Source organism: Silene latifolia, chromosome 2 (assembly GCF_048544455.1).
Source record: "Silene latifolia isolate original U9 population chromosome 2, ASM4854445v1, whole genome shotgun sequence".
In the NCBI taxonomy this organism is placed as follows: Eukaryota; Viridiplantae; Streptophyta; class Magnoliopsida; order Caryophyllales; family Caryophyllaceae; genus Silene; species Silene latifolia.
The window spans coordinates 54,568,931-54,587,909 of record NC_133527.1 but is presented as its reverse complement, the minus strand read 5'-3'; the positions used below and the strand labels follow the sequence as shown (position 1 = coordinate 54,587,909).

Here is an 18,979-nt window from a genome sequence, read left to right as displayed (position 1 = left end):
GTTTATATTTTGAAGGGCCATATGTCTCCCTCTCTTACTTTGGTTTGTATCACATTATTCTCGTGACATTAGTTATGTTATGTAAATTAGTGTGTTAGTATTTGCAGGTTTTGGCACTCTTCCTTTGGAAGTGTTTGTGATTGGTTTAGAAAAGTTTTTGAAATTACAGGTTTTATCTAGTTGAACCAATTACAAACATATCCTGTCGATTTTTCAGAGAATTTACGTGTTTATTTATCGCTAAAAATGAGGGTGTCACAGTTGGTATCAGAGCTTGTTGCTCCCGACGCACGTTTGTGCACCCCAATATAAATCACTTGACCTTTAAATAATAAACTTGAGAGATGGGTAGGATGGGTAGATTTAGGATTTTATGTGGTAGTCTGTTTGTGATTGCTATTTGTTAGGTTCTAACCAATGTTCTCTTTTGCAAGATGGCTCTCCAAGAAATGTAGATAATGCAATCTTACAAGCTAGGTTTGTTGATTGTTAGTTATTAATTTTGGTCTTTGTTAAAGATTGGTTATGCCAAATGAAGAATGCTTCCACTTTCTCGATATTTCTTTCCGTATTCAGTGTATCTTACCTTAATCTTCCAAACTCGTTGTTTATTCGTCTTTCAAATTCCTCTTCTCTCGCCTTGGTAACTACTCTTCAATTCTTTCTCCCGATTCATCCTTGGTTCGTTTTCTTCTTATAATAAGAGTCCTTGTGGACACCTTCCTTTTATTCCGCGGGATAGTCCCCTTGTTCCAGAGAACCCGGTTTTGAGGGAATGTATCATTAGAGGGCGTGAACGAGTTGAGAAATTGATTGTTTAAGGTTTGAGTTGTATATGAGAAGATAACTTGGGATCCTTTGGTTAGTCTTGTTAGTTGTGCTTGATGTGAGAGCCTAGTGAGTTGAGAAACACCTTGGGATTTATGTCTATTGAGAGCTTGTTCGTTATAGATGATTGAGCATGGGTACTACCTTAGCACATAAGATGGAATGAACCTAAGCTACTTCATTTGAGAGTCTCGATGTTTCTTGTGGAGAATTAAAGGAATGATAGTTAGCCCTAATCCCTGTAGGCCTTGAAAGGAATACAATAGGACGTTGACGTTGCTTAATGGATTGGTATCGTACTTTGGAATTAGTTAGTTTGTTAAACCTTTCGAGTTGACCAAATCTAGTATATGTTGACCTTTTGAAATTTGAGAACACGTGGTTGACCTTATTAATCATATCTGAATTTGGGAATTTTGGTGGAATGTTGTTCGATGTAGTTCGTTAGTTCAAAGATGTGATTCTAATTTATGGTATCGGAGACTAGAAGTATTAAGTGGTGAGATGATGGAGTAAACCAGCTATGGTATTTGGGGATGACATAGTAAGTGAAGTTCAATGACGAGAATTGTAAAGAAGATACTTTGGGACATGGATGGTAACAAATGAATTTGTGTGGTGAATTGATTTTGGCTCTTGGAACCAATTGAGTTGAGGAATACCTACCATTGTGGAGTCCTTGTTAGTCCTATGATTTGGTAGACTTTTGGGGCTTTGTTGAGCACCTTAGTGATGTAACCTTATCATATCGATCATAAGCTTTGATGAGTGTTTGGTAAGCGGTAACCCTTTCTTTATGCCGCTTCTGTTCTCCTTTCCTTCTCTTTAACGTTCGTTGAACCCTGTTCTTATGCCAAAGTTTACGTATCTTCTTCTTGCCCGAGATATCTTCTTAACCCGAATACCTCTTATTTTTGTCAACCGTTATCTTTACGGTCCGGCTCCTTATTTCCTAACATGTCATTTGTTCCTTGCTTATCCTTCCTTAACGCCTTTTTATAATACTATCTCTTTTGAGAAATGTTGGCCTTGGTTGGACATCATGACCTTTGAAGGGATTGTTGTGTTTGACCCTTTCCTGGTTTTGAGAGGATTTGATATTGGAGAGACTTAGGTAGTGTGATGAGACATACTTGATGGTTCTTATACCTATAGATCCTTGATAAAGTGAGTACGTTGGATTGGTGGATTTTGTGTGTCAAATGTGAGTTGCATTGGTTACTAAGGTTATGGAACATGGCATTGTTGTTTATGTTTGGGTACTAGTGCCTAGTACTTGACTTAAAATGGATGAAACTGAATGGTGGATTTGAGGATATAGGATTGACTAAGTAGACGAGTTTTTGATTGGCTTCCATAATCACTTTGGATATGAGGGTTTGATAATGTATATGTTACCGTGTGAGAAATGTTAAATGTGGGATTATTAGTTGGTTTTAGTGAGTGATATTGATTACTACTTGAGCTATGGTATGAGAGTGAGAGTAAGCTACATTATTGGGAAGTTTTAGCACTTGTTTTAATAACTAGAAAGGGTAATGGTATGGTTGACACCAATTGCTAGGTTAAAGAACATAGTTTCAATTTATGGTTTTAGGAACTCTGAGGTGATAAAGTGTTGTTACAATTAAGACCTTGTTTCTTGGGAATTTGATGGTAAGTAAGTTTTAGGATGTCAAATTTGAAAGAATACTCCTTGGGATGATGTTGTAGCTGAGTGTAAATCCGCTTTTGGAAATCCTTAATAAGTAAAAGGATAGAGAAACTTGAGATCCTATTGATTTTTCAGATTTTGGGGTTGGTATGTTGCTACCTTGTTTTGAAATGAGAATCTTGTGGTATATTTGAGGAACTTTCTCTTGGAGTTTATAGCTTGGTATTGGGATTCTTGATTAAAGGTTTATTTGTTTTGAGGAACCCATAGTTGACACTAGTTGGATACGAATATAGCTTTGTTGGAAGCCTTGACCTTAGACTTGTGAAAGTTGTTTCTGGATGTTTGAGGATTTGGAGCGATGAGATCACACTTATAGTGGAGTACCTTGTTTCAGGGAACAGATTAGGATGAGGTAACATAAGCGATTGAGGAAACCCTTGGGAGCGATGTGGTTATGAGTTTTGTTGTTAGGAAGTTTTTGGAACCGTTTTGAGTGTTTTTGTTTGTGATAAAGGTGTCTGGCGTTTCCTTGTTGACTAATTTCCCTTCTTCCTTGATCATGAGCGTTATCGTTCATACCTCTCTTCCTTACTTCATCATACTCCTCTCATAAGTTTGATGTTGGTAACCTATGAAACTCCATCTTTGACACCCTTTTAGGTTCGACTTCAATTCTTACCCCATGATATTCATACAGCTCTTTTGATTAGTTAAGCTTGAATCCGCTTAGCATACTTGCTCCTATGATGTCTAAGTTACTTTTCACTTCGAGGAATTTCTAAACATTTCAAACTACCAGTTTCGTTTCATTCTTGAAAGTTTATGTCACTTCTGCAAACCTAACCTATTTTTGAAGACTTGAAAATGAAAATTTGATTTAGTTCCCTATTCCTTTTTTGAATATAAACTCATTTATCGTAATTTTAATTTCTAAACCCGAGTTTTCGTTAAGATTTGTCCAATTTCTGTTAATTTTGATCCATTTATGACTTCTTTGTCAAGGTTTAATGTTACATTTTTAGGGATTTGACCCCAATTGGGTTTAAAAGTGAAACCTTCATTTCTATTTTGGCTTTTTGCAAAAGAAAATTTGAGTGGACTACCTTTCTCTTACTTTGATTTTAGCGTTGATCGGATGTTAGAACTAGTTATTGGAGACATTTGATAACTTGTCCTACCGCTTATCGGCGAATAGTTTTTGTTTAAAATTTGTCTCTGATTTGGAAAGATAGCGTTCTTGTGTGCACGACAAGATCAATTCCATTCCATGAATGAGACTTACATTCTTGGAAAACTCTTCATTAATGTTTTGAAGGTATTTTGGTTTTCGAATTTTACAAATGATTTGCCTTTTTACCTTATCTTTGATATGAAATGTGGATGTTCCTGCCTTATCAACAAGAGTATCACCGTTTCATTGAAAAGATACCTATATTTTTCTTATGATTATATTATTAAGATGTTGTTTACTATAATTTCTCTTTCTAAGTTTCGAGGACGAAACTTTTTAAAAGGAGGGGTGATTGTAACACCCCGTAATTTCGGACCGTTATTTTATTGCGAAAGTAATTTATTAATCAAGTTGAATTTAATATTAATGTATTTGAAGTAATAATAATTCAATGAAATATAATTCTATTATATTTTGAAGTAAGGTATTTATTTTGATAGTTTCGAAATGTTTAAAAATAGTTTAAACCATGTAAAAACCTTTTATTTCGAAATAAGGGCATATCGGGAAAAATGGCAATTCTTTTGAAAATTGGGCAAACGATTTTGGAAATGGGTCATATGAGTACTCAATCTTCTTGTAATCTCGTGTTTAAGAACTTTGGCATTGTCGGAATTTGTATTTGACAAACGGTTCTAATTATCGTCGAAACGAGCCAAAACCGACTAATGAAATTCCGCCAAATCCCGCTCCTCTTTCTCCTTTCTCGGCACACCTCCTCTTCCTCCTTCCCATTTCTTCCTAAAACTTCTTTTGTTCTTCTTTTGGTGCTCTTGACCGAATTCCTCAAAAAAAAAAAAAATAATAATCTTACAATCGTAATTTCATCATAATTTCTTCGTTTCTAGTCCGATTTTCGCAAAATTTATATTTTCGGAATCCTCTTTTCAAGATCTACATCCTAGTATGTTTTAATTTCAGTTTTAATTATGTCGATTTTGGCTGATTTTGGGCATAATTTCGGTTTTTGTACTTATAATTGTGTTTTTATTGTTTGTTTAGGTGAAGATTTGGAAGATGAGTTTGGAGACTCATATATAGTTGAAGATAGTGGCTAGTTGTATATTAGGGTTTGGTGTTCAAGGTGCTAGTTGCTCATTTTGTTGTTAAAGGTAACATATTTCAGGTTACTCGACGAATAAATGTCACATTCTTTGCTTCTTGTATGATTTTTGTGAAGGTTATTTGAGTAGTTTATTTCACATGAAAATATAGGTTAAATTCATGTCTTTTGTATGTTAAGTTCACTTTTTAGTATGGAAATGAAATGGGAATGATTAATTGATGCTTCAGACGATGTTAAACTAAACAAAAATGGAAAAAAATGGAGGGTTTGGGGTGGCGGCCAGCAGGCCCAGGCAGGCCCACGGCAGGCCCTGGGTTGGCCCGGGTTGGCCCGTTGCTTGTTTCGCGGTTTTTCATGCATTATTTGTCGTTTCGGGTTTATTAATGTTATATTTAGTATAAGTAACAAATGGGTAATCTTTTGAAATGAATCATATTAGTAGTAAATATAATGTTGATGGTAAAATTATGTTTATATTGGTAGTTGCATATGTTAGGATGATATGAAATTGTAAAGAATAGGCTTAAAATGAATTTTATAACGATAATTGCAATGTTTGGTGATTAAGCCGAAAACTGAGCCTTGGTCCCTTTGACTGAATCGATGTCGATGTTTGTGTGATTGGTCACCACGATTTAACCGCACTGTCGCGCAGACCGGGGTTGCGGGTAAAAATTCGGTTGGATGTAAATTATTGTGGAAAATGGATAATTGGCCTTATTCTTGTTTTAGGCCATTTATTATGTTTTTATTTCACATATGTTGTTGGTTGATTTGAATGGTTTCTTATGTTGTAGAAACGGCCCTAGATTCCCTGGAACCTTTAATATTGTCAAGTTTGGACTCTTTGCCTCTCTTTTGGTTAATTGGGTGTCCTACTTGTCTTGTGTGGTGTGGGCTAAAGTATTCAAGCTGGGACCTAGATTGGTTTTATTTAGGTCCTAGGTGAGTGTTTCTGCCTTCATCATAGATAGGCCATTATAGTCTTTGACGAGTGTATGTTCACTGCTTGATAGCCTCTGTGTTCCTGACTTGGTGGGATTATATCCAAGTTGGGGCATGACCTCGTTACTTATTTTGATAGTAAGTGGCCAGCTTAAGTACTAGCCAACCCTTTGGTGGACTCCTTAGGGTACTCACTTTGTTTTAGAAAAATTGTGAGTCTTGGGTGCGGTGGTGTGTATCCGCATGTCTAGGTCTGCGCAGATTTTAGGCTAGGGTTGTGTTGTGTCTTGGCCATGTTTTGATAGAACCTCTGAGCCATGATACCGGTTCGATTACCTTCCCTACCTCGTGGTATAGACTCGAGATTCTGAGTGACTATTGACCGTACTAAGAACTTATGCCTGTCTTTGATATATTGTCCTTTCTTGTATGGTGATTTTATGAATTGTAATAGGTGAGATGCAAGCCGGTTACAATTGATAAAGTTTGGATTACTGCTTGTTATATGTTTCACATGATAGTTTAATTTGGTCAGTTTAGAGTTCACTTGTTAGAATATTTGATATCTAGATTGTTTATGATGTTGTTTACATGTTACATTACATGTTACATTAAATATGACATTTCGTGGCTGGGAGGACTCGAAGTTACTCCCCACTGAATTGTGGCTTTCGTGTTTGTATAAAATGCGATTGACAGGTTGATGATGATTAGATGGGGTCACAGACGAGCTAGTGAGCAAAAGAAACTTGGACTTAGTTTGGTTATTTTGTAGTAAACCTTTAAAAATTTGGTTGTGTTTATATTTTGAAGGGACATATGTCTCCCTCTCTTACTTTGGTTTGTATCACATTATTCTCGTGACTTTAGTTATGTTATGTAAATTAGTGTGTTAGTATTTGCAGGTTTTGGCACTCTTCCTTTGGAAGTGTTTGTGATTGGTTTAGAAAAGTTTTTGAAATTACAGGTTTTATCTAGTTGAACCAATTACAAACATATCCTGTCAGTTTTTCTGTAGAATTTACGTGTTTATTTATCGCTAAAAATGAGGGTGTCACAACCTCCCTCTTCTTCCACCCTATCACCCCTTCACATTCCACATAACTCTCCACCTCAAAACGCTCCCATTGATTCACCACAAAATTCACCAACTCACTCACAACATTCCAACCACACAAACGAAACCGAATATCCACGAAACAATCTCATAAACGAAGACATGGCGGACCAACCTATGGGCTATTACAATAGACCGGACCCCAACCGTGCATGTTCGGCTATCAACTATGGAGCCCTTGCTCCCAATACATTTGAACTCCGGCATCATGTAATCAACTACATCCAACAAGACACTTTCCATGGTATGAAGAATGAAGATGCACACCAACATCTTACCTCCTTCAAAGAAAAAGCGGGTTCCATTAAGCATAACGATGTGACGGAGGAGCAAATTCTCTTGATACTCTTCCTCATTACATTGAAGGACAATGCTAAGAAATGGTTGAACTCCCATGAGCCAGGCACGTTCACTACTTGGGAAGCTCTATCCAAGGCCTTCATCAACAAGTTCTACCCACCTTCTAAGACCGCAAGGATTGGTCATGAGATTCAAACTTTTAAACAAAGACCAATGGAGACTCTAAGTGAAGCTTGGGAGCATTTTAGAGACCTTATAACATCTTGTCCACACCATGGCATCCTGAATGGATGACCACCCAAACCTTTTTCCAAACGCTTGAGCAAAGGTTTCGGGACATGATCGTGGCGGCATCGGGTGGAAATTTTGATGGAATGAATGGCGCTCAAATCATGGAAATGATTCAAAACATTTCCGAGATGGAGAGTAGTTATGCTAGAGATGTTGACTATAAAAGTGAAGGACCTTCCAAGATAGAGTTGGAGTACAAGACAAAATTGGATAATTTGACAAAGGAATTTGAAGAGTTCAAATTGGCAAAGAAGCATGGAGACTCGAAGCATGCCAATGAAGGAGGACCTAGACACTCCAAGGTTTATTACGTAAAAGAACCTAAGTCTCCACCTATGCACTATCCTCCTCAAATGATTTGCGATTATTGTGGCGGTGTGGGGAACACTATTGAGTATTGTTCATCTATTCCTCAAGAAGATCAACAAGAGTGCTTTTTTCTTCAAGAGCAAGGTGCACCAAGGGTCTCCTATCAACGTTATGAGACCCTTTACCGTGCCTTCCCTAATCAAGACCCTAAGCTTTCATACGCGGGGCAACCATTGGACCCCAAATATAAAAAACCTCAATATATGCCTCAACCCAAACCCGGTCACTCTAGGCAATACCATCAAAACCAAGGCCAAGGCTCCAACTACCGAGGCCAAAGACAATATGACAATCCAAACTAAATCCCACCTCATCAAAGAGACAACTACCGCAACGAAAACCAAAACCCTTCATACCAACAACAAGGCTACCAATCAAATCAACAATCTCATCAACCATTCAACCAAAAACAAGGATACCAACAACAAGGGTATCAACAATAACAAAATTTCAACCAACCTCCACAAAACCAACAATACATAGAACCACTTAATCCTAACTCTTCCATTGAGAAATTGCTAAGAGACATGGATGCCAAAGTGGATAATTAATTCAAGGCCTTAAGACCGAATTGTCAAATGTCCAAGCACATCAAAGGACATTTGATTCATATATGGCAAACCAAAACCCTTCTTCTTCTCAAAGGGCTCCTCACTCATTGCCTCCTCAAGGCTCCCATCCTAGGGATGGAACACCACCGCACCAACAAGCCCATGTGGTGACTTTGAGGAGTGGGAAAGACTTGGAGGATCCCTACAAGGACTATGAAGCTAAGAGAAATAGAGTTGTTATGAGAGATGGTGAGGAGAGTCCACCTCCCTCACCATCAAGTTGGGTTGACCACACCAAGAAAGGGAAATTGGGTGACTATATTAAGAATGATGACAATTTTGTGTTGGAAGAGATAGTGGTTGAAAGAGACCAAGAGAGAGTGGTTGAAAGAAACCAAGAGAAAGGTGAAGAAGCAAGTGAAGTGGCTAACACCAAGCAAGCCTCATCTCCTAAAAAGACCATTAACCCTCCAATCCCATTTCCTAATAGAAGTAGAGCCATGAGGAGAGGAAATTCTCCAAATTCTTGGACATGTTGAAGAAGCTTGAAGTTTCATTGCCTTTCACCGAGGTAGTGACACAAATGCCGCTCTACACAAAATTCTTGAAGGATGTGTTGACCAAGAAGAGAAGCATTGAAGGAGATGGTCTTGTCTCTCTTAGAGGAGAATGTAGTGCAATCTTACTCAATCCCATGCCGGAGAAATTACAAGATCCGGGTAGTTTTTCCATCCCATGCACGATGGGTAATGTGAGCATAAAAAGGGCCCTTTGTGATCTTGGTGCTAGTGTTAGCATTCTACCTCTTCCCATTGCAAAGAAATTTGGGTTACATGACATGATTCCCACATCCATGACATTACAACTTGCGGATAGATCGGTACAAAGACTGATGGGTGTGATTGAGGATGTGCCGGTCAAGGTTGGCAACTTCTATATCCCGGCGGATTTCGTTGTACTTGATATTCCGGAGGATCAACAAACACCAATAATTCTAGGAAGGCCTTTCCTAGCAACCGGGGATGTTAATATTAGTGTCAAGGAGGGGAAACTCACCTTCAAGGTAGGAGGGAATGTTGTTGAATTCTCTTTGACCGGGGCCATGTCACAACCTATGTCTGAAAGTGTCTACTCCATCGACATGTTGGAAGAAGCTATTGAAGAAGCTAAAGACAAGTGCTCGGGGGAGCATTTGGAGGAAGACTATGAAGTTCTACCACCTATCTTGGATGAAGTTGAGGGTCGGAGCCCTCCCAAGGTAGATCTCAAACCTTTGCCCCCTTCCCTTGAATATGCCTATCTTGATGAGGCACACTCCTTCCTCGTTATCATTAATGCGGATCTAACGGCTTCCCAAAAATAAAAACTCTTGAAATTTCTTAAGGAAAACAAGAAAGCCATTGGGTATAGCCTTGATGACTTCACGGGAATCGATCCCCGAGTGTGCATGCACCGCATCACACTTGAGAATAGATTCACACCTTCCGCTCAACCTATGAGAAGGTTAAATGAGAAATTGAAGGAGGTGGTAAGGAAGGAAGTTGATAAGTTGCTTGAGGCCGGAATTATATACTCCATCTCCGGGAGCGAATGGGTTGGCCTGGTTCAAATCGTCCCCAAAAAGGGCGGTATGACCGTGGTTGAGAATAAGGATGGTGAACTCATCTCCACCGGACCGGTCACGGGATGGAGAATGTGTATCGACTATAGGAAGCTTAATTCCGCCTCAATCAAAGATCACTTTCCCTTACCATTTATTGATCAAATGCTAGAGAGACTTGCAAAACATGAGTATTTTTGCTTTCTTGACGGTTATTCCGGGTTTTTCCAAATACCCATCCACCCGGATGACTAAGAAAATACTACTTTTACTTGGCCTTACGGTGTCTTCGTATATCGAAAAATGCCATTTGGCTTGTGCAACGCTCCCGGGACATTTCAACGGGCCATGATGTCTATCTTTTCCGAGTTCATAGAGAAGTCTATGGAGGTGTTCATGGATGATTTTAGTGTCCATGGCACCTTCTTTGAGGATTGCATAAAGAATCTCTCCCTTGTTCTCCAAACATGCATCCGATATAATTTGAAATTGAATTGGGAGAAGTGCCATTTTATGGTATAAAAGGGTGTAGTTCTAGGACATGTAATTTCTAAAGAGGGGATCCAAGTGGATAAAGCAAAAGTGGAGGTGATTGAGAAACTTCCCCCACCCACAAATGTCAAGGGTGTGAGGAGTTTCTTAGGCCACGCGGGGTTTTATCAACGTTTCATCAAAGACTTTGCGAAAATCGGTAAACCCCCCACCTCACTTTTGGCTAAAGACACTCCCTTCATATTTGATCATGCTTGTCTTGAAAGTTTTTGTAGGCTTAAGAAAGCTTTGGTGTCAGCTCCGATAGTTCAACCACCTAATTAGGATCTCCCATTTGAACTAATGTGTGATGCGAGTGATTTCGCCTTAGGTGCGGTTTTGGGCCAAAGACATGATAAGAAGCTCCATGTGATAGCATATATAAGAAAGACCCTAGACAATGCACAATGCAACTACACCACCACAGAAAAAGAAATGTTGGCGGTGGTGTATGCCTTTGAGAAGTTCCGGCCTTACCTCTTATGTTCCAAGGTCATTGTCTACACGGATCATACCGCCATCAAGCAACTCATGGTCAAGAAATATGCTAAACCAAGGTTGATTCGTTGGGTTTTGTTTTTTTTCTTTTTTGGTGAAATGTCAGTTCTCATTAAGATCAAAGTAGTCTATTACAAACTACCAACACCTATTAACTTAACCACAGCTACATTACAAAAGATCTTAAGTTATACTATTGAACAAGAGTTTATCAGACTGCCCTATGCAATGCTGTTGCATTCTGTTTTTAACTAACTTCATAATCTGCTCAATGATGACTTCAGGACTACACAATAATGCATTCAATCTAGCAGAATTCCTCTGCTGCCAAATATAGTAATAGAATGCCATTATAGCTAACAAGCAGGTCTTCCTCTTCAAATTGGACCACTTCCTCCTGCCAATCCAGATGATAGCATTACCTGCAGGCTCAGAGATATGGAGTCTCTGACATACACCCTTGAGAATAAGTTGTCCATAATGACAATGCTGCAATAAATGAACCACAGTCTCTTGAGCAACATGACAAACACAGCATATATCATCAGTTGTAATCCCATGGCGAAACAACTTGTCTTTAACATTTAGGGCATTCTTAAACAGCAGCCAACAGTAGAAGCTATGCTTTGGCAGCATCCACTTGTGCCAGATCAACTTTGCCCATCCAACCTTTTGTTCTTTATGTCTCAACCACTCATACCCTGAACACACAATATAACCACTCCCATTAGCAAGCCACTTTCCAGACGAGTACCCAGCTTGGAAAATGTCACGAACCTTACAAATGGCTTTCTAGTTGCCACTCATATGATTCTTAGGAGAGTAAGAACCCCAATCAGTCCCTTTCATATATATTTGATGGATCTATTTAACCCAAAGATTATCTGGCTTAATATATATTCACCAAACAAGTTTACCCATTGTGGCAATGTTCCAGTCCTGGCTATAACGTATGCCCAACCCACCTTCAGTCTTAGGAAGGCAGACCTGTTGCCATGCTACCACAGGGGACCTCATATAATCACTAGTCCCATCCAAAATATAGTTTCGACAAATATTATCAATTTTCTTCAAAACACACTTAGGAATTAAGAAAATGTTAGACCAATAAGTATAAAGGGACACTAACACTGACTTAACAATCACCAACCTACCAGCATATGTTAACTTTCTAGCACCAATGGCTCTGATCTTCTCCACTATCTTCTCAACCAAAATATTGCAGTCTTTACTTGCTGGCCTACCAGTAGTTATAGAAACCCCCAAGTACTTAAAAGGGAGTGTCCCTTCCACACACCCAGAGAGAGCAATGATTTGATCCTTTGCATCCCATTAAAGTACACATTGGATTTCTGCTTGTTCATTTTTAAGCCAGAAGAGCAAGAAAACGTAGCAAACGATCTGAGCAAGACCATAACAGAATCAATATCTCCTCGTGAGAATAATAATAAATCATCAGCGAATATTAGGTGGCTAAGTCTCAATTTTCCACATAAGGAATGAAATTTAAAGTCCAACACTTCAGTAGAGAAATGTAAAATTCTGGACAAATATTCCATAGCTATGGTGAATAAGAGTGGAGACAATGGATCCCCCTGTCTCAATCCTTTTTGTCCCTTAAAGAAACCAAATGGCTTTCAAAGCTATAGAGTATGAAGCAGTGGACACACATTCCATTACTAGCTTAATGAAATGAGGAGGAAAGTTGAGAGCCTGCATCATTTGCTCCAGAAACCATCAATTAACAGAATCATAGGCTTTCATCAAGTCTACCTTGATTAGACATCTAGGAGAGACAGCTGCCCTATTATAAAGCCTAATTATATCCTGACAAACCAGAATATTCTCAACAATATTTCTGCCTTTGATGAAGCCCCCCTGATTTGGACTGATAATAGTAGGAAGAATCATGGCCAATCTAGTACACAGCAACTTTGAGATAACCTTGTACACCACATTGCAACAGGAAATTGGCCTAAATTGTGTAACATTTCCAAGAATAGCCACTTTAGGAATCAAAGTCACCATTGTGTGATTAACTTGTTTGAGTAATTTACCAGTCCTGAAGAAATCATGGACAGCAGAACACAGGTCAGGTCCCACAATACTCCATGCATCTTTAAAGAAAGCACTAAAGTACCCGTCAGGGTCGGGTGCTTTATGGCTAGGAATGGAAAACACAGCTTCTTTGATCTCCTGGGAAGTGATAGGAGAAAGAAGAAGAGTCCACTGGTCAAGACTACAAACCCTGCCTCTCTGTACCACCTGGAAATTGATAGGTCTAACATCAACAGTCCTCCCCAGTAACTTCTGGTAAAAGTTCAAGAAGGCTTGCTGAATTTGCCCTGTAGCAGTAACCCAATTCCCTTGTTCATCAGCAATTCTAAGCACTTTATTTCTGACCTGCCTACCTTTAATATAATTGTGAAACATTTTAGAATTGCAATCACCTTCACACAACCAAGAAGCTTTGGAATTCTGTAATAGAAAACTATCACTAGCTTCCTGTAACTCTCTATACTCCTTGGCGGCATGAATTTCCATGTTAATAAGATCATGATTACAAGGATCAGTACTCAATTGTTGTTGAATGGACTCCAGATTTTGCCAGGCTCGAATAGCATTATTTTCTATGTCAGCAATGAGGGATTGATTAAGTTCTTTCAGTGGCCTCTTAAGTAACTTCGGCCTTCTTACAACCTTAAACATTAGGGTACCCTGGATATCAGAACTCCAAGTTGCATGTATACAAGGTAAGAACTGATCCACTTTACTCTACAAATTAAAATATTTGAAGTTTCTTTTTCTCACAGGATTGGAATTATGACTCTGAAGGATGCAAGGGGTATGGTCAAAATAACCCTCAACAAGGACCTTGGATAATCTGTGGTGACTTCAATACTGTACTTAAGCCTGCAGAGAGACTGAGGGATCAGAGTACTGAAGAGGAGATGACTGACTTTCAGGATTGTATTGATATGTGTGGTGTTCTTGATATAGCTGCCATGGCATAAGTATCCTCCCTCTACACTAACCAATCATGATTGACTAAAACCCTATCCAATCTACTATAAACCCTTGTGCTGGGTTCTTGCTTGTTATTCCAAGTAAAATAGGATCCCATGGCAGCTATATCAAGAACACCACACATATCAATACAATCCTGAAAGTCAGTCATCTCCTCTTCAGTACTCTGATCCCCCAGTCTCTCTGCATGCTTAAGTACAGTATTGAAGTCACCACAGATTATCCAAGGTCCCTGAATCAAGCTTGCAAAACTACACAACTTACTCCATAACACTTTCCTTTCCTGAACATCATTGAACGCATAAACCATAGTAAAATAAAAGGAAAAACCACTACCAATTTCATCCACATACATGTGAATAAATTGAGCATTATACTCAATAAAATGGATTTTATAAAGGTTAGGTTTCCACAGAATCCAAACCCTTCCCCCAGAATGCCATTGAGTATTAGTGGATATACACCAACCAGCACACACATCACTTCTTATTCTATTTAGAGACGAAGGTTTCACCTTCATCTTAAGGAGGCCAAATAATCCAATACTATGATGATGTAGAAACCATTTGATGTATTTCTGCTTGGAAGGACTATTTAACCCCCTAACATTCCAAAATCCTATCATGATGCCCCCCCCCTATCAGGGGGTAAGACCTGAATCTCAATACCAAATCTTGGTGTTGCATTATTCAAAGCTTCTAGAAAGGATTGGTTCCCAAATTTAACAGAACTAAACCCCTTATCAAGAAGCTCCTGTCTACTCAGTCTAATAACAGGTCTTGTAGGAGTAGCCATACGAGAAGTCCCATTACTATTTTCAGACACCTGCAAATTATATTGCTGCTCAACAGGAGTACAGGCTGGTGAAGGATTAGGATTAGGAATAGGAGCAGCTGAAGGATGCCTAGGAGTACCCTGAACAGTAGGTTGGGTCCTAGGAGGAACCTGAGGTTTAGGTTGCCACCTCTGAACTACCTTCTGCTTTAGCTTCTGCTTACTCTTAACTTTGACACATGTTTTCCCCTCATGTCCAATACCTTTACAGACATGGCAAAGTATAGGATTCCATTCAGCTTCAACCTTAATCACTACCAATTGTCCTTCTTCATCCAAAAACCTCACCTCACCAGGTACAGGGCTCCCAAATGGAACATCAATCATAACACATGTAAACCCCAACCTTGTTCTATCACTAGTAGCTCCATCACACTTCACAAAGTCCCTCATTAGACCAGCAATTCTGGGTATACAGTTGCCCCAAAATTTTAAAGGGAGATTCAGCAACTTAATCCATACAGGCACAACTTTTACCTCCGCCTTAGTCAGTGGTTCCTGCTCAGACCATGGGCGAACAATCAATGGCTTGTTATCAAACAGGAAATGACCTTGTTGTAACACAGCCTCCTGGTCCGCTTTTTTCCCAAACCTGACCAGAAACACGCCACTAGGGAAGAAAAAAATTCTATCAAACTTATGTGCTTCCCAGAGACGGTAAATGAAATCCTCCACCACATCCCAGGGAGGGTTCGCCCCAAGAATAAAGCAGATGACAGAATTTTTTCAAAAATCAAGTTCAGGCTTAACATCAGCTGCAGTAAATTGGAGCATACCTGTAGGTTCCTCCTCAATTATTTCAAGCGGTTTCTTATTCTTCCCCTTATTCTGCACAATCCATTCTTCAGTTTCCTCGTCCATAATAAGATCATCCAATTCCAGCGGCTCAATATCAACTGGGTTTGAAACAATCTTAATACCAGACGAAGATGGCCTTGCCAGAGTGAAATCAAGAGGAGAAAATCTATTTTTGTTAAAACTTTTATGATTTTTAGACAACGAAGATGAATTTTTTGCGATCGTCATTACTAACCCTAACTTCGATGAAGATTCTATCGCCTTTTTTTTCCTTTTCTTTCTCTTTCTATCTCTAAGGCATTTTTTTCACCACAACGTTTGTTGCTTATCTTCCGTACTCAGATCAAGTCATAATTTTGGGTTTTGTTGTTACAAGAGTTCGATGTCATAATCAAGGATAAGCCGGGATTCGAGAATCTTGTTGCGGATCATTTGTCAAGGTTGACTAGAGAATCCCGAGGGGATGATGATGATAGAATCCCCATTGATAAGTGGTTTCCCGATGACTCTATCTTAGCTATCACGCACTCCGACCCTTGGTATGCGGATATAGCTAACTACTTGAGCTCTAACTTTATCCCGGAAGAACTTGACAACCAAGCTAGGAAGAAGTTGAGATATGAGTCTAGGAGATATGTATGGGAATATCCTTTCCTATATAGAATATGCAATGATGGGATTTATCGAAGATGTGTTACTCAAGAAGAAGGTCAAGCAATTCTTAAAGCTTGCCATGCTACTAGTTATGGAAGGTATTTGTCCACCTCTAGGACCCAAGCTTGGGTTCTTCATTATGGGTTCTATTGGCCCTCCCTATTCAAAGATGCATATGCCATGATTCACTCTTATAATTCATGTCAAAGAAGAGGTAATATAGGAAGAAGAGATGAAATGCCTTTGAACAACATTTTGGAGGTGGAGCTCTTCGATGTATGGGGCGTGGATTTCATGGGACCGTTTCCATCATCATTTGGCAACCAATACATATTGGTTGCGGTGGATTATGTGTCCAAATGGATTGAAGCAATCGCCGCCCCTACCAATGATTCGAAGGTAGTGACCAAGTTATTTAAAGACTACATTTTCCCCCGCTTTGGAGTGCCCCGAGCCGTTATAAGTGATGGTGGATCACATTTCATTAATCGCACCATCTACTCTCTTCTTAAAAAGTATGGCGTCCGGCACAAATTAGCTCTTGCATACCACCCCCAAACCAACGTGCAAGTGGAAGTGTCGAATCGACAAATCAAGGCTATTTTGGAGCGGGTTGTGAACAAGTCTAGGAAGGATTGGAGTGCTAAGCTCAATGATGTGTTATGGGCTCTAAGAACCGCTTACAAGACCCCAATTGGCACTACTCCTTACCATTTGGTCTATGGCAAGTCTTGCCATTTACCTCTTGAGCTAGAGCAACCCAACACTTAGGAGAAAAAGGAGAAAAAGCAAGGAGAGGAAGTCCATGCCGGCAGCCCGCCCACTAGCAGGGGATTACACTGAAGATCAAAATTTAAGAATTGGGGGTGCTCTCTGCCGGTGGACCGGCGGCAGCCAGTGCCCTCCACCGACAGCGAGTTGAAATTTTCTAAAGGAAAAATCGAATTTTTTTTAAAAAGGCATGTGTTCTCTGCCGGCAGACCGGCTGCCGGTTAGCTCACCGGCAGAGACGCACAATTACAGCCTTAATCTACCCGTGAGACACCCTTCCTTTACTCATTCTTTCTCAATTCCTCTTCTCTCTAACCCTCCTTTCTCCTCTCCATCACCATCCAAACACCTCAAACCTTCTTCAAACCTCCATCAAATCACCACCAACCACCATCAAACCTTCACCCACCATCAATCCATCACTCCGCCTTCCTTTTTCAACCTCCATTCAACCAAAATTATGGCTAACAAGAGGACTAGAGCGGAAATGGCATTGGCTCAATAAAGGCTAGTTGAGGAGGCGGCTTCGGACACCAACCCGGATCCCGAATTTCCGGATGTGGTGTTTGCAACTCAAGCACAGAAAGGTAAATTTATCTTATTCAAGAATCACTCCCTTACCCCAACTAGATTTATTTGTCGCCCTGCAATGCGAAGTTTGGGACTGGATACGGAGAGCTATGAGCTGTTTAAAGGTGTTGGGATAAAAGGGATATATGACTTATATGAGGAAACCTATCCCCGTCTCACTTGGGAGTTCCTTAGTAGTTTTTGCCTTGACAAACACCGGCAAACACCAAATACATTTCCGATTAATGAACCGACACCACTCCATGTCTCTTGGTAGACTATGCCGAATTTTTGGTTTAAAAAATTCCCCAAACCACAAGCCACCCGAGAACATGCACTTTTCTATTGTTTGGAAGGCCATCTCGGGGTTAGAGGACCGAAATGGATTAAAACGACCGGAAATTGCTTGCTATAATGCCCCTATGAGAATATGGCACCGATTCATGGGGTATACGGTTTTTGCAACTAATGAACCGTGGGTGTTCCGTGTTTTGAGCTCCAAATTTTGGGCTCTTACTTCCTCACGGCCCCAACCCCTTACCTGATAAATGTGGATCATCATTTGGCCCTTCACTTGAGCAAACTTTCAAAATCTCTGGGGCAAAGAGTTCCCCTTCATGTGGATGGCCTCATCACCCGAATTGCCAAATGTCTTGACAACCCGGTGGATTTGTCCACCTTGCGTTGGATTCGTGGTGAGACTTATATCACGAAGGATTGGTTGACGAAGAAACTTGAGTGGATTAAAACCAATCCTTTCAATGGGATTGACTATTGGCAAATTCAAAAGAAGAATTCGGTCCCGATTCCTAGTGCATCCAAATTTAAAATTACACCCGGTCAAGACTCTTACCTCCTTGAATTTGAGGTAGAGGCCGACGAGTCCCAACCTCCCCCGACTCACACAATTGTCTACCGGAGGGACAACCGGACGGAGACCCCATCTAGTCTTCAATACTCCATGCCCAACCCACCCTTCTAACCACCACCCTTCCAATCTCAAGCATAGGGTGGCAACTTTGGTGAGGGCTCCTCTAGCCAACCTCCTCCTCCACTGGCCCCACTCCACGCCGACTTGATTACCTTCATGAATGATATGCGGTTGGGTATGCAAACCGTCGCTAGTGAGACGCACGGTATAGAGCAACGGTTGGACCGGATTTACTATGACCAATCGGTGGGTCAATTTCTGGTCTACGATGACTATAGAAGGAGGAACTACGACCACCCATCCAGACTCTACCCTTCCTATTACCTCGAGCCGGATGGTGGGTACCACAATAAGGGGAGGTTTGTTTATGCCGATATCAATCTTCGGCCGGATTACTTCGCCTCCCCGGT

At 40.1% G+C, this 18,979-nt stretch overlaps 2 protein-coding genes and 1 non-coding gene across 3 annotated transcripts; 1 reads left to right on the top strand and 2 right to left on the bottom strand.

Moving 5' to 3' along the window:
* Nucleotides 1–7,318: 7,318 nt before the first annotated feature.
* Nucleotides 7,319–7,425, bottom strand: LOC141645094 (small nucleolar RNA R71). The gene has a single exon (XR_012544685.1). It is a non-coding gene; the product is annotated as a small nucleolar RNA R71 (small nucleolar RNA).
* Nucleotides 7,426–8,938: 1,513 nt separating this feature from the next.
* On the top strand, nt 8,939–9,718 carry LOC141640807 (uncharacterized). The gene has a single exon (XM_074449488.1). It carries the CDS (start codon nt 8,939–8,941, stop codon nt 9,716–9,718), a length of 780 nt encoding a protein of 259 aa, XP_074305589.1.
* Nucleotides 9,719–11,167: 1,449 nt separating this feature from the next.
* LOC141640806 (uncharacterized) lies at nt 11,168–15,871 on the bottom strand. The gene is made up of 8 exons (XM_074449487.1): nt 15,622–15,871; nt 14,666–15,489; nt 14,020–14,294; nt 13,846–13,897; nt 12,821–13,759; nt 12,612–12,697; nt 11,894–12,224; nt 11,168–11,776 (listed from the first exon to the last, which is right to left on the bottom strand). The coding sequence occupies exons 1-8, from the start codon at nt 15,869–15,871 to the stop codon at nt 11,168–11,170; spliced, it is 3,366 nt and encodes a 1,121-aa protein (XP_074305588.1).
* Nucleotides 15,872–18,979: the final 3,108 nt, after the last annotated feature.